The following is a 16,555-nucleotide window of genomic DNA, read 5'->3' on the forward strand; positions in this document are numbered from 1 at the left end:
TTCAAAAAATTTGAAATACATATAGGTAGGTATTCCATTGGAACTTTTCGATTTTTAATTTATTTTTTTGATAAATAAATCTATGTAACTTACCTACGTTTTCATTTCAAGTACCTATTCAAATTAGACCGCTGATTTGTGGGAGTTCAGCTTCCCAGGTAAAAATTGGCAGTAGAATCTCTGTTCCAAAATACCATAAGCCGGCTGTAAGATTTTCAATAGCTTCTGTAGCCGGCTGTACAATTTCTTATAGCCTTTTATAGCCGATGGCGATTAAGCAATAGCCAGACGATAAAGTTTATGCTAAACGTTACAAAATACGGATACTAGGACTTAGTTAGTTTTTGGACTACCTACCGCTCTCTTTTTGTGCCGTAGTATCTTGATTAATTTTGCGAGGAAAGCTCCGTACTTTTGAAGGATGCCTGTCATTCTTAATAAGTTGGAGCGCTTTTAATTTCTCATGATACTGTGCAATACCTCTGGTGTGAAATTGTTGCTTCAGAAGTTCAGACGCCGTGGTACGCTACGGCGCGGCGGGCAGAGAGTGCGAAACGCGCATTGACGCCTACAAACCTAACAGGGATACTTCACGCAATGCGCAATGCGTGAAGTATCCGTGTTAGGTTTGTAGGCGCCAGTGCGTCGCCGCTCCGCTTTGTGTTAGGCTCCAATATTTAATCTCGGTCAGCGTTTTTCAACTCATGATTTTGAAATGTTTGCACACTCTGTATGGACTATTATCATTTTAATTGATGAAAAAAAATATGTTTTAAAGGAAAATATAATGTGTGTTTTGTAAATATTAAGGTAGTTCCGTATCAAACTTAATGATTTCCAAAGCACACGAATTTCTACACAATTTCTTATAGCCTTTTATAGCCAATGGCGATAAAGTGTGCAGCCCGGCGATAGGAACTATAGCCCGACTGTATACTTTTATACAGCTTCGTATAGCCCGGCTATAAGATTTACATGCAACTTACTAGGTACATGAAACTTATATGTAACTACATTTGTATACTTTACTTACATGCAAGTAGGTCATTTTAAAACCCACCGCAACTCTCTTTCAGTTTTAATTATATTTTTTTAAATTTCAAATTCTTAAAATTTATCGGACTATTATAATAAACCATTATTTCCTATTGTCATAAGATTTTTTTGTACTAACTTAAGCTCTGACTTATTAAGATGTTTTTGTTTTGTTTCATTTTTCTTTTAATTGTTTGTTGTTCAATTGTTTTTTTCCAGCACTTCTCATGTCTTTATGTATCTTTATTTCCATATTTAAGACGTGCAGCCCTAGTCTTCGGGCAATCGCGATCCGATGCAAGCTGCAATGAAGAGAAATTGAGGCTATGCGAGACGCGGGCCGAGAAGCAGCGGATCATAGTGGCGTGGCGTACTTGACGATACATCGATTTCGATTAATCTACAATTTAAACCTATAGAAAAGGATCGATAGACAGGGTGTTCGCAGCGAACACCTTTATAATCGATTCTTTATCATAGCTTCAATAGGGACATATCGATAATCGATCATTCACGCCACGCCACTAACGGATATCAAAGAGGGACAGGTTTTTTTCTTGAAGAGTGCGTGCCTGGACCACGACCATCCTATGTGGTCACTGGAGTAGTGTACGAGGGGGGACCCAAAAAAAACCGGAATTTTTGCTGTAACTTGGCAACAATGGAAAATATTCGGGTTCCACCGCTAGGAGGTCTAACTAGGAGCTATGAAGAGTCACCAGGCCAAATTTCAACATCGTAGCACATTTTCTTTCCATTTTTGCGAGACTTGGCTTCAGGGTATTTGGCGACCTCGTAGTTTTTTAAGATGGGTCAATTTCAGTAACAACACTTAGAGCTCAAATTTCTCTCTCTTGCTCGATAAAAATACGGCTTTCTCTGTTAACCTTTTGAAGTGCTGCTTCTGAAGGACAAACTTATCAAAAAGTTCAGTGTAAGTACGGTTTTTTCAGTTTCAAAATGGTCTGTATCGCCCGAAACTCCTGTACGGCTCTAAACCGCCTTCGCCATCGGCTAGAAGATGAAAACATGAAATAAATCTCGTTTTTGTGAATGAACATGGTTAAATATTGTTTCGTCTACTAGCAGATATCACTTGGATGTAATACAGAAATATTTAGAACATCGCTGTGAAAAATTGGCATAAAACACGTTGTTGCCGAATTGAGCCCCTATTCTGGCGCTCTAGCCGGTGACGGCCGCCTGGCGTTCAGCCTACGTTGGAACAATAAATCACACTTTAAAACGAAGAAAAACATTTGTTCACTTATGTTATAAGTAAATCATGCTCCCTGCAACATTCACTCCAAAAATTAACGGAGTTTAGCCGCACATAGCCTATGAAAATCACCTATCTTAAAAAACTACGAAGTCGCCAAACACCCCTGAAGCCAAGCCTTGCCAACATGGAAAGAAAATGTGCTACGATGTTGAAATTTGGCCTAGAGACTCTTCATAGCTCCTAGTTACACCTCCTGGCGGTGGAACCCGAATGTTTTCCATCCTTGCCAAGTTACAGCAAAATTCCGGTTTTTTTTGGGTCCCCCCTCGTATGGTGGGTTACGGGTAACTACTTTTCGCAGGAACAACTAGCCCGCTTGTATGTACAGTGATTATCCAAAACATCGAAACGCCTTCAATTCTATGTCTATACTACACAGACATCTCCTGGGCACGAGCATATTCGTGAATGCGCACAGGAGTTGGATGAGTCGTCGCTGCTTCAGTTTTGATTTCGTGATTTGTAGAGCTACTTTGTGTTCACTCGATTTTTTATCCAGATCAAGTTTTTTGAGATCAAGTATTGGAAAAATCGAATTGATTTCAGTTGAATGTGTAAATCAATTTTTGATTGCACAATCGAATCGTTTCTTAAGCTAATATAATTGTTCTACTATGTAGACAATTATTATTTTTTTCCCTTAATCTTATGTTAATAAGCGATTAGCATGTTGTCGCTTTGTTATACAATTACCTCGTAATTTAAGCAAATTGTTTATATTTCCCCTGTTGGAAGCTAACAATAAAGTATACTTTTAAAAAAAAAAAAAAAAAAAAAAAAAAAAAAAAAAAAAAAAAAAAAAAAAAATATCGAATCGGGGAACGAATTAGACCGGTTCATGCCGAGTTTAGATGAAAACATCTCTAGGTACTCGGCGCCTAACGTGGGAGAACAGATAGAGATACCTATTGATATTTGAGCTGATAAATCTTGAATTTGCCGCCTCAGCAATGTACTAATGGTTATAGGAACAGTATAAATGCGACATTTCAAAGAACTTAGATACCTAATTGCATACTTCTACATGCCTATTTTATTCGGTTTCAGTGATAACATACACCGAACGTCTGGAATCGTCTTCGGTTTTAATCGACTTAGTACCTAGATAGATAATTTTTTAAACATCGAATTGTTTCCGAAAATGAATTCTTTTTTTGTTCAAACCCCGAATACTAAAGCAACCATTCGTGCCTGAGATATGTGTGTTTCCATCCGTAAACCGTCAGTTTTTCAGGACCTCTAGCCAAGGCATATTTTAAAACATATAATGTTGCTTGTTTTTTTCCTACAAAATTCCACAAGGAAATCGAATCACACAACAAGAAGACTGAAAATCAACTCCTGGAGAAGAAATACGTGTTTTCTATGAATATTGGTTAAATGGTAAAAATACAAAATACGTAATTCGTATAATCGAACTTTCATTTGGTCTGTCTTTAATATCACTTTCTGGGGTCCCTGGTAAAAATCGGCAGTAGAATCTGTGTTCCAAAATACCATAGACCTACAGGCGGCTGTACGATTTCCAATAGTTTCTGTAGTCGGCTACACAATTTCTTATAGCCTTTTATAGCCGATGGCGACTAAGCAACAGCCAGGCGATAAAGTGTATGCTAAACGTCACTAATTACCTACGGATGCTAGGACTTAGTGAGTTTTTGGATTACTGCTCTCTTTTTGGGCCGTAGTATCTTGATTTATTTTGCGGGGAAAGCTCCGTACTTTTGATGGATGCCTGCCATTACGAATATATTAGAGCGCCTTCAGTTTCGTATGATACTGTGCAATACCTCTGGTGTGAAATAGTTACTTCAAGAGCAGTGGCACGCTGCGGCGCGGCAAGCGGGCAGCTAGCGCGGAACGCGCATTGGCGCCTACAAACCTAACAGGGATACTTCACGAGTTGCGCAATGCGTGAAGTATCCCTGTTAGGTTTGTAGGCGCTAGTGCGTTGCCGCTCCGCTTAGTGTTAGGCTCTAATATTTAATCTTGCGGAGTCAGCGTTGTTCAACTCATGATTTTGAAATGTTTGCTCATCCTGTATGGATTATTCTTATTTTAACTGATGAAAAAAAAATATGTATAATAGGAAAATAAAATGTGTGTTTTGTAAATATTAAGGTGGTTCCGTTTCAAACTTAATGATTCCACAGCACACGAATTTCTACACAATTTCTTAGAGCCTTTTGTAATCGATGGCGAAAAAGCAACAGCCAGGCGATAAAGAGTAAAGCCCGGCGATAGGAACTACAGCCCGGCTTCATGATTTTTTATTGCTTCGTATAGCCCGGCCGTATGATTTTCTCCGCATTCTACAGCCAGCTTTATGATTTTTTGTAGCCATCTTTAGCCGTATATAAGAATTTCTATGGTATTTTGAAACGCAGCTCTTATCGCCAATTTTTACCCGGGTTGATTTCAAAATCTCCCGTTGTGTGAATTGTCTGCTCAGTAAGATTTTGAAGAGAAAACATGCGATGTTTTCTTCTACTTTAGACCTTGCCTAGCAGCCAATTTACACCCGCACTAGGAAAAAGCTATGGCTTATAAACCAATTAGTGGTTCGTATGGAACACCATTAATAGTTGTATATCGACGGTGAAACTGCCAGATCACGTATCTCCTTTACGATGTTTAAAAATCTCCACTCCCATTTTATTTTTTTTTTTGAAGGACACCATACATACATACATAAAGTCGCTTTTATAGCGCCGCGCCGCCTCGCGCTCTGCGACGCCCAATCGCCATTGCCCCCTATCCTCCCAGAGATCATCAGGCAATTGGCACCTTCTGATCTCCTCCTCCACCCCTTGTCGCCAACCTTTCACAGGTCGTTCACGCCGTCGCCTTCCGGGAGGACACCAAATCAGTATTATTTTTCGAAGTTTTCACAGAGTTTTCTTCGCACAGCACGGAAAAATTAGGAACGTTTTCAAGAATTGAAGTTGAGTAGTTCTCAATCCAAAAGAAAAAAAATGTAACACGAAGTTTACAACGTCGCAAACCGAGATACCTACTTGGTTTGGGAGTTTCACCATCGATATGAAATAATGATAATCGGTCTGTGAATCATACTGTGGTAGCTCGTACCATAGTATGGTATATATACCATAATTACGGTATATATACCATAATAAAGGTATATGTACTATTATTATGTTGCCTTCATTACTGTTAGTGGTGTTCCATATGAATCACTAATGGAGATGTTGCATGTGGGAGGGATTTGCGTTTTGACCATTGATTCTTATGTAAAAGTTCGCGAGAAACACGATGGTGCCACTGGTTTTCTCTGAAATCCTTTCCCAAGCTCAAAAAAAGTTCTCAAAGTGAGGCCAAAATGGAGGGGATATCCCACCCTACCCTGAGAGTCCACCTCTACAACAAGACAAACTCTCCGTGCAAAGGTAGGGAGCAAATACATTGACAGGGCTGCCACTTCATTTGGGGACTCTAAAACTGAAAACACGGCATCATTGCTAATGTATTTGCTCCCTATCTTTGCATGGAGTGTTTATCTTGATGTAGAGGTGGACTCTCAGGGTAGGGTGGGATATCCCCTCCATTTTGGTTTCAACTTGAGAGTTTTTTTGAGCTTGGAAGTTGATTTCAGAGAAAACTAGTGGCACCATCGTGTTTCTAGCGAACTTTTACATCAGAATCAACAGTCAAATTGCAAATTCCTCACACATGCAACATCTCCATTGGTTTACAAGCCATAGATTGGTTGCTGGTTGGGATGCGCTGGGAGTCATAAAAACAATTTCCAAGGGAGCATTTATTTTAGGACAGTGAGCTTTCGTCATTTATTCTATTTGTTTCAATAAATACTTCAAATAATACTTGTTTCAATAAATACTTATTAAATGAGGTGGAGGTCATAGCCTATTGCTGAAGCCTGACGAGGAGCCTTGCCGATGGTCGATGATATTGTGCAGACTTTTCAGAAGAGTTTTGGCCCGATCGGATACGTATGCGTCCACCTGTCCGACGATTTGCATGAATTTCTTGGCCTTCTCAAGGTCCTGGATTCTTTTGGCTTGGAGGTCCGGGTCCGGTTTTCCGATTTCACGTTTCGCCCATCCATGTCGGTCTTCGTCATATCCGGGCCAAGACTCCATCAGCAGTCGCGGCATTCGGCCATGGTCGCGCGAATCCTCCGAGTCAACTGCAATCAATAATTAAAAATAAAAAAAGGCGACCCTAGTAGCAGAACCATAGAAGGAAAAGAAAAAGATTATGTACGAAAGTTAATTTGTTTTATATAATGCATGCATACGAAAGTGTTAAAAGTGAACTTTTTTATGTAACCATTATATAAAAAAAGTCATAATTTTCGTGAGCTTTTCGCAAACAGACTAATCTTCTAATTTTCGAAAAGTTCACGAAAATGATGACCTTTTTTTATGTAATAGTTACATAAAAATGTTCACTTTTAACACTTTCGTATGCATCTGTTATATAAAAAAATAAAAAAATTGTCTGTTAAAAACTTTCCTTATCTATTTTTTATCATTTTTCATATACTATGGTCAGGTCTGAACTTTGATTTTTTTTTTATAAAAGCGTTACACGTTATTTATATAAAACTACCGTTTAGGTAACAGGTATGTTTTTTTTATACTTTTTTTGGAAAAACAAAAATTTGTTCTGCTACTAGGGGATACAGACGATCACACTTGGCTTCCTGGTTGCACTTAAGCCCTTATCCGCACAAGCGCCGTTTGCGGAACTCCCTGCGAACTTGTTACGGGAACTTATCATAACTCAATTCAGCTGTAACTTATTCCAGTGGACCCCAGTTGACTATTGGCGGATCCAGAAAATTGGCAACATTGTCTTCTCTCTATTTAAACCTATGGAAATGTATCGATTCTTGGAGAGGCCAGATGCTCCGGCGAGAACCGATTATTTAGCATGGGTTTAAATGAAGAAAATTCGGTGCTGCCAAGTTGCTGGATCCGCCTCTGCGCCAGTTCGTTGAACTAATTTGCCTAAGAGTTCCGCGAACTTTGCTTCTGTGGACATGGCTTGCATCGGCAACCCTACCTGCATTTCTGCCATTCCTAGGAAAAATGCAGTATGAGCATACGAATGTTGCCAAATTTCCTCTCAGAAAACATTTATTTGTGAAGTATGTAATGAATATATTCCCTTGAACTTTTCTGATACTATAAATCATATTACCTACTAAGAAATTCTCTGAAAAATCGATGGGAAAATATTTACAATTATTGTCCTCAAAAAATCGTGTTTTGTTGAGGGGAATTTCATCAAAAATAATTGTTGTTGATTCGAAAAATGCATTTGATTTTTTAGAAAAAATGCGTTTTTCACCCGAAATAATTCGAAAATATGCTGTCATGAAGTTTCAACGGCACAAACGTCACAGATGTTTTTGTACGTCAAAGGGGCCACTATAGGGGCAGTCAAAATAGCTACGAAATTTTTCATTCCGTTGAGGGAAGTGTTCACATCAAAATATGATCATATAGCATTCACTGTTATAATTCAGCATATTCTTGAAGGATTTAAAACGCAAATTTACTCCATTGAACCTCTCTATGTGTCACGGCCGTCACGATTTTTATTTTTAAAGTGAGTGGTATTCTGAAAAATCTTTGTGCCCACTTCATAGTTCTTAATACCAATTGCACGCGTATCCACCGACTTTTGAGATTGTGCTGCATTGCTGTTGAGTATACTTGCCGTTTTTGTATAAATTTGTCACGACCATCACATCGCATAGGATATTTTGTGTGTAAAAGAAGGGGGGGGGATGCCTGATAAAAAAAGTGATAAAACCCGTATTAAATTACTAGGCCTGATACTACACCAAAATAATCAAGTCGAATTTTTAATTTTTTAGCGGTCAAATCGGCATGCGTTTCACGCCGACCAGCAGTCGCTGGTCGGCGCACTGTGTTAGGCGCAATGCGTGAAGTATTCATTCAGTCTTGTAGGCGCTCAGTGTTTCTCGCGTCGACCGGTTACTGCACTGTGTAAGGCGCAATGCGTGAAGTATTCCTGCACTCTTGTAGGCGCTGATATGTGCTCCGCGCCGACCAGTGACCGCACTGTGACATAGTGACTGTGTTTGGTGATCAATTTTAAAATATCAATTAGAGCCTAAATTAGGTAATCAATTAGGTAAATGCATGGCTGAAGTGCGCTCCAGCTAGAATTGTATTTAGCAAATGGGTGGTTTTTCTACGAGGATTAAAAATAAACCAGTGGCACGGAATATAACAAAAGAATATGAACTATGCAAAACGATAATCCGGGTATCGGAACTTGGCTGATTTGATAACGCCTTCAAATGCGGCGTGATACCTCACGCATTCCGAAGAGTTCAAATAGTTGTATCATTGCGCCGTAAGAATGTGACGGAAGATCTAAATGGAAATAGCCTCCATGCACGCTTGGCGTGTCGATTTCCTTTGACATTTTTGCAGTGGCGAATGCATAGCTGAAGTGCGCTCCAGCTAGAATTGTATTTAGCAAATGGGTGGATTTTCTACGAGGATTAAAAATAAACGAGTGGTACGGAATATAACAAAAGAATATGAACTATGCAAAACGATAATCCGGGTATCGGAACTTGGCTTATTTGAAAACGCCTTCAAATGCGGCGTGATACCTCACGCATTCCGGAGAGTTCAAATAGTTGTATCATTGCGCCTTAGAGATGCGACGGAAGATTTAAATGGAAGTAGCCTTCATGCAGGCTTGCCGAATCCCATCTCGGGCCCTGGTACCAGTTTTAAGGTCCGGGTCCCAAGCACGGAGGGGGGGGGGGGTCCGAGGGGCATCCTCCGAGACATTTTAGAATTTATACGACTAATCGGACGCATTTTGAAGCTTCCATAAATAATTTTTCCATCAATTTTTGCGGAATAATTATGTTTTTTTGAACGCATTTACTAAAAATATCCCTCTGTACTGAAAATCTTGAAAATAGATAGAAATTTTCCAGGAAGTATACTTTTTTGAAAATTTAAGAAGAATTCTACAGTGTCCCAGCTTGTTTCTGAAAATCTATTCACCTTTTGCGAAATTTTTAGTGTAAATTGTTCACTTTTTCTTACGAAACAAGGGTTGCATATGAATTCGTAGTGGTTTTTCACGGGTAACACGGGCCCCCTCCGGGGCCCGGGCCCCGGTACCAGGGACCCAGTATCCCCCCCCCCCCTTGTGGCGGGCCTGCACCGCAATGGAGGTACGTGGATTCGCACTTTGGCCATCGAAATAAGGTTGCAAGATATTCAAAAGAGGGTCTGATAGTGATCCTTTCCTTGTTAGCCTCACTACTCCATACCTACACGATCAAGGTCATAATTCAGGAACTTGCTCACTGAACGTTAGTTAAACGAAGAGATTAGAATAATATTTCACGAAATTTAATGAGATCTCACTGGGAAATTTCATATTTTGAGGTTTCATGAAGTTTTGCACGAAATGCCAAAGTATTAGGTGCAGATGGGTGGTTTTACGATAACTGGAATAGTTTTGTCGGCGTAACAGCAACACATTTTTCGGGCATATTTTTCGTAGTAATGATAATCACTCGAATTTTTTTGCATTAATGTACCCAGGGTTCCGGGTTATAACGTTTTAAAGATTTATCGCTTTACTTTTATATAAATGGCCGAAAATGTGCTGTCTATTACGCTGACTTTTTTCAGCGTAATAGACAGCATATTTTTGGAATTTACAAAATATTAATTGAGAAGTAGAGCAATAAATCATTAGAAAGCGTTATAATACGTAACCCTATGAAGATTAATGCGAAAAAATTCGAGTGATTATCATTTCTACTAAAAATATGACAGAAAAATGTGTTGTTTGTTACGGCGACGAAACTATTCTAGTTATCGTGAGACCGCTCAGATGTTGGATTTCGAAACCTCACAGTATTCGTCCATGAGTTCAAGTTCTTTGGCTGAACGTATAATTCTTACCGGAAAATATAGCGCCGAGGTTTCCTTTATCACTGATCATGTTATGCATGCCGCGGAGAAGCTCTTTAGCTTTAGAGGCAAGGAAATTGTCTACGTTGCTAATAAATTTCATGAACTGAATGGCCTTTCCAATTTCCTCGTTTCGATTGTCCTCTGAGGTCCATTTTGGGGTGTTGTCCTTCAACCCCGAGCCCACGTTCAACGGCCTGTCTTCGTCTTCGTATGTGACTGAGAAAGAGGGCATGATGAACATGAGGTAAGTTATCATTAACATCTTTTTGCCAATAACCCTGGTACAACTGAGGGGCTTGGAGGAAAAGGCGAACAAGTGCAGTTTCTACTATTTCAAGAAATGCGTGTTTGATATTTCGACATTACATGGATCCTTATGGCGAAAAGAAAGTTCCAACTGACTTCTTGATGTTTAAAAATTGGAATTTGGGAACGATTTTTTACAGAGTATAGTTTAAGACTAGTTTCAGTTCAATTTTTCAAAAACCGCACTTATGTGCCTTGTCTTCCAAGCCCCTCAAATTAGCTTCAATGCTGTTGGAGGTGTACGCTGCACGGTATTTTGTCTTACGGCCAGCTAAAAGATTTCTTATATCTAGCTACAAGGATTCTCATAGCCGGCCGCATGATTTTGTATTTAACCAGATCTATACGGTCATCTGAAAGAAACCATAAAACCATAAGAGCCATATCGATGGCTAAAGTTCGAAACCACGTATCTCCATTGTGTTGTTTCAAAATTTCGATAGTTATCAGGAAATGGAAATGTTGCATGTGTGAGGGATTTGCGATTTGACTGCTGTTTCTTTTGTAAAAGTTCGCGAGGAACACGATGGTGCCACTGGTTTTCTCTGAAATCAACTCCCGAGCGCAAAAAAAGCTCTCAAAGTGCGGCCAAAATAGAGGGGATATCCCGCCCTACCCTGAGAGTCCACCTTTACATCAAAACAAACTCTCCATGCAAAGATAGGGAGCAAATACATTGACAGGGCTGCCACTTCATTTGGAGACTCCAAAACTGAAAACACGGCAACCCTGCTAATGTATTCGCTCCCTATCTTTGCATGGAGAGTTTGTTTTGATGTAGAGGTGGACTCTCAGGGTAGAATGGGATATCCCCTCCATTTTGGCCTCATTTTAAAGGCTTTTTTGAGCTTGGGAGATGATTTCAGAGAAAACCAGTGGCACCATCGTGTTTCTTGCGAAACTTTTACATAAGAATCAATGGTCAAATTGCAAATCCCTCACACATGCAACATCTCCATTACGTTGATCAGCTTTCCAAAGAAAAAATGAAGTATGATAGAAAGTATGCAACGTCGCTAACGGAGATATGTGGCCACTTGGCCACTGTCGCACTTTGGCCATCGATTTGGCCTCTTCAATCCTCCTTCTGATGGGCTGCTTACTAGAAAATCTGTAGCAGAGTAACTCATCCATGTAGTGCCTTAAATTCTTCAAGAGATAAGAAGAGAATTTAGTTTGAGTTTTGATTTTTAGCAGGAAAAACTAACCAAGCTCTAAGTAACTCGTGGTTACCTATAATTATTCATCATTATTTTTTAAGATGGAAATAAAAATAGGATTTATTCTTATAGTCCTAACTTGGAATGGCCAAAAAAAAAAAAAAAAAAAAAAAAAAATAATAATTGCTCGATGCTTCCTAGCGTCATATTCGTATTTTGTCATGTGGCAGGGATATCAAAGAGTCTCATCCCAGCTCCAAATTTTTAGGAGGGAGGAGGGCATAAGGAAATATTTCAAACTTAAAGTAGGGGGTAAGTCCCTTCCATAGAGTACATAGAGTCGTAATGTAAATTGGAGAGATGGCGCCATGTTCTGCTCGACGATTTCCGAGCCCGGTGTGCGCCGAGCTTCGGTCACTTTTTCGATACATGTTCGATCCAAAATGGCGGTGTGATTTACGTGGCAATTCCTTTCTTCTTTGTTTACATCGGATGGTCGGGTACCCGTGTATCGGAAACAATCGATCATGTATCGAAAAAGCGACCCGGCGTCACACAAGGAGTCTCGGAATTCGGGACCTGGAAAATGCTTAAAAATAGCGCCAGCTCTCCCACTTACATTACGACTCTACGTACTTTATGGTTCCATCCTGCCTTTTAAAAGCTAAGACGTTATATACGCCTCAAAAAAGATAGGATACCATGATACGTACTTTTGGCAACTTTGGAGACATGGGATTGTGGCTTCCGCGAACTGATGAGCTCGTCCAGGGTTCTGAGGCGCGGAATGTCATTGCCGTGTGAGATGACGGTCGTGTCTATGTCGATGGCCGCGCCACGCACCAAAACATCAACACCGTGGCTCCATACCTGATGACAAAAGATTATAAACATTTCTTATATTAAGGTGGATTTTCAGTTTTTGGAGGACGATTTGATAATCGATCGATCAATCGAACGTTTCTAGATTTTAGGAGATTTCCTCGAAATCTCCGAACACCACATCACGCTGTGGACCGCCCTAGTAGAGCAGTGCAACGAAAATATTGAAATTGAATCGCAATTTGATTTCACTAAAATTGTAATTTTTTATCATAAAATTATTGAAATATTTTTACATCATTTAATCGATTTATGCCGATCTTCAATAACCAGCAAAATGAGCTTCATGTGTCAGAAAGATAGGCAATATGCAATGAAATGAAAAATTGCAACTTATTTCGATTTTACTGCAATAAGTTTCAATAAATGGGGCCCCTTCAAATACGAGTCAGGCAACATACGCAACACTTAGTGGAATTGCAATATTTTTACTATGCAATTGCTACTTGTTGCAATCTGTGCTTCTTGGGCGTCAGGTGTTTGTACACAAGATATTCCCGCGACGCACAGTTTGAATTAACGTCCCTCGTGAAGATCGCAAATCGAAAGGCTAAACAATTTCAGATTTCATGAGCGTATTGCGGTACCAGACTTTTAAGGCTATTTTAAAATTTACTTAAGAACTAATAATTAAGAAGCTGAGATTAAAAAGCTTGATTTAAGAACTGATTCCTATGTAAAATTTCGTGAGAAACACGACGATACCACACCACTGTCCCTCTGAAACAAACTCCGAAGCTCAAAAAAAGCGCTCAAAGTTGAGGCCGTAATGTAGGGGATATCCCACGCTAGGTACCCTGAGAGTCCACCTCTATATGAAGACAAACTCACTATGTAAAGAAAGGGGTCAAATACATTAACAGGGTTGCCACTTTGTTGGGGGACTCTAAAACTGAAAACACGGCAATCCTGCTATTGTATCCGCTCCCTTTTTTTTGCATGGAGAGTTTGACTAGCTATATAGAGGTGGACCCCTAAGGTAGCGCAGGATATCCCTTCCATTACGGCCTCCTTTTTAAGAGCTTTTTTTGAGCTTTGGAGTTAGTTTCAGAGAAAACCAGCGACACCATCGTGTTCCTCGCAAAATGATTCAATTTTACGTAGGAATCACTGAATCAGTGCTTCGATCGCAAATTTCTGACACATCCAAGAGCTCTCAGCTCGTACCCACACCTTGCATACAGGCCCACTGTAAGCATGCCTGCCAAATTCATGCTATAAGATAATTGTACGTTTTCGGAGACTTCAGGTCATGCTTCGAATAGCTTGGATGGTTCACATTGGCGGATCCAGCAAATTGGCAACATTGTCTTTTCTCCATCGAAACCTATGGAAATGTATCGATTCTTGGAGGGGCCAGGTGCTCCGACGAGAACTTACATACATACTTACTTAGCATAGGTTTAAATGGAGGAAATCCGGTGTAGCCAAATTGCTAGATCCACCTCTGGTGGTTCATTATACGCGGATATGATGATCGCCCAAACCAGCGGCTGGTTAAACATGCACCAGCTACTATGTGGTATGGATAGCATACCTGCCGTGATAGACAACACAGGCACCACGATGGGCAAATCAACTCTTACGGTAGTTCTCGGTTTAATATGGCTACTACAATGGTGTTTAATGTGACTACCGGGTTAGTTTTCTCATGCACTACGGTAGTTATCGTAACCACCGTATGGTAGCTGGCACATTTGAATCAGTGGGAACGAAAACACACCAACTCGGTAACTCAAGAATGCTCAATTTTCATTGAAGAGAGTCAATTTTCACAAAAGTCATTGAAGTGAATGCATCAGTTCAAACTTGGACCTTTCAAGTGTCCTTAAGTACTTGTCTTTCGGTACCAAAACTCTTTTTCTTGTGCTAACCTCTTCAACTATTGTGCAGTTTTGCGTGTGTCTTGATTATTTTCATTTTTTTGAGTTGGTGTGTTTTTGTTCTTGCTGATTCATTTTTAACCAGCCCCTAGTTGTGGTGCCTATTTTTACCCCCTGCGCAGGGGGTTGAATATACATTTTGTGTCCAGACGGTTCGAATTGACGGATAGATGGCGATAACGAGTAACGTACTTGATCCATCGTTTAAAAAATGATGCAATGAGAGGCGCAAATATAGATTACCTCTGTTTAACTTACCAATAACGATAAAAAGCAGCTAACAGCTCCCATCGCACCAGAAATATTCTATCACAACGCGAGGCAGATAAAGTGCGTGCACAATTAAGAAAACAAACGATTAGAGCTCTTGGACTGAAGCTCAAAATTCGTGATAAGTGACGAAAAAACAGTGAAGGGCACCACTAACTAAACGAACGGAGACTCTTGGATATCTCACGGTGATTCCTTGATGACGCGATGCTCCGTGCGCGCAGATTGTTGACCATCCACGAAGATTTGTTTATTTTTTGGAACTGTGCGAGAAGTCCGCGTGAAAATTCGTCAGCCACGAGGTTCAGAGATTGTGAGAACGGAAGCTGGGCCCAAAGATGTGTCACGTGAAAAAATCTCGGATTCATACATGTTGGAGCGGGAAATTCATGATAAAATAAAAAAAAATGATTAATGTAAAATGTTTATTTTAAAAATGTCATCCGAAATGCCTTGGAACACTGGAAAAAAGACATTGGATATAGAGTCCAGACTCTTGAAAACATTGACAAGAAAAAATACTCTTGATTGAATCAGATTTGAGCTTAAATCAAAAGGAAATCCGCTCAAATTAAGAGGCTTGGTTCTTGATCTAAGCAAACCCTGGTAAAAATTGGCAGTAGAATCTGTGTTCCAAAATACTATAGACCTAAAGCCAGCTGTAAGATTTCTAATAGCTTCTTTAGCCGGCTACACAATATCTTATAGCCTTTTATAGCCGATGGGGATTAAGCAACAGCCAGGCGATAAAGTGTATGCTAAACGTTTCTAATTACGGATGCTAGGACTCAGTGAGTTTTTGGATTACTGCTCTCTTTTTGGGCCGTAGTATCTTGATTTATTTTGCGAGGAAAGCTCCGTATTTTTGATGAATGCCTGCCATTCCTAATATATTAGAGCGCCTATACAGTTTTGTATGATACTGTGTAATACTTCTGGTGTGAAATAGTTGCTTCAAGCGCCGTGGCACGCTGCGGCGCGGCGGGCGGGCAGCCAGCGCAAAACACGCATTGGCGCCTACAAACCTAACAGGGATACTTCACGCGTTGCGCAATGCGTGAAGTATCCCTGTTAGGTTTGTAGGCGCTAGTGCGTCGCCGCTCCACGTTGTGTTAGGCTCTAATATTTAATCTGGCGGAGTCAGCGTTATACAACTCATGATTTTGAAATGTTTGCACATCCTGTATGGATTATTCTCATTGTAATTGATGAAAAAAAAAAATATGTAGTAAAGGAAAATATAATGTGTGTTTTGTAAATATTAAGGTAGTTCCGTATCAAACTTAATGATTTCCAAAGCACACGAATTTCTACAAAATTTCTTATAGCCTTTTATAATCGATAGCGAAAAAGCAACAGCCAGGCGATAAAGCTTAAAGCCCGGCGATAGGAACTACAGCCCGGCTTCATAATTTTTTATCGCTTCGTATAGCCCGGCCGTATGATTTTCTCCGCATTCTACAGCCAGTTATATGATTTTCTGTACCCTCCTTTAGCCGGCTATAAGAATTCCTATGGTATTTTGAAACGTAGCTCTTATCGCCACTTTTTACCAGGGTAGCGGCTCAAGCACGAATGATTTACCCTTAATAATCGCAGTTTAGTAGTTTGGTATGTTACTTCTGAATTGCAAGACAATGTTTTCAAACTGAAAAATCCCTGGAAAGTTACTAACGCAGTGAAACTTGTTCAGTCAAAGCATATCGACCGCGGAAGTCCGCAACCACGTTTCTTGGAAAACCCGATTTTTCAGGGAAGCGAGAA

The 16,555-nt window shown here is 40.0% G+C and overlaps 1 protein-coding gene across 1 annotated transcript; it reads right to left on the reverse strand.

The window, feature by feature from the left end:
• Positions 1–6,148: 6,148 nt before the first annotated feature.
• LOC109043714 (uncharacterized) lies at positions 6,149–14,986 on the reverse strand. Its single transcript, XM_019061009.2, has 4 exons — positions 14,780–14,986; positions 12,470–12,626; positions 10,279–10,506; positions 6,149–6,485 (listed from the first exon to the last, which is right to left on the reverse strand). Exons 1-4 carry the CDS (start codon positions 14,810–14,812, stop codon positions 6,196–6,198), a joined length of 708 nt encoding a protein of 235 aa, XP_018916554.2. The 5' UTR covers positions 14,813–14,986; the 3' UTR covers positions 6,149–6,195.
• Between the last annotated feature and the right edge of the window lie 1,569 nt (positions 14,987–16,555).

The sequence above is a fragment of the Bemisia tabaci genome, chromosome 2 (assembly GCF_918797505.1).
Source record: "Bemisia tabaci chromosome 2, PGI_BMITA_v3".
NCBI lineage: Eukaryota > Metazoa > Arthropoda > Insecta > Hemiptera > Aleyrodidae > Bemisia > Bemisia tabaci.

Bases quoted from the DNA above. Each gene is read 5' to 3' on its own strand.
- LOC109043714 (XM_019061009.2), bottom strand. From the start codon at position 14,812: ATGGGAGCTGTTAGCTGCTTTTTATCGTTATTG. The intron at 12,627-14,779 runs GTAAGTTAAACA...TTTTGTCATCAG, and splicing joins GCTGCTTTTTATCGTTATTG to GTATGGAGCCACGGTGTTGA. The intron at 6,486-10,278 runs GTAAGAATTATA...TATTGATTGCAG, and splicing joins CCTCGGCGCTATATTTTCCG to TTGACTCGGAGGATTCGCGC.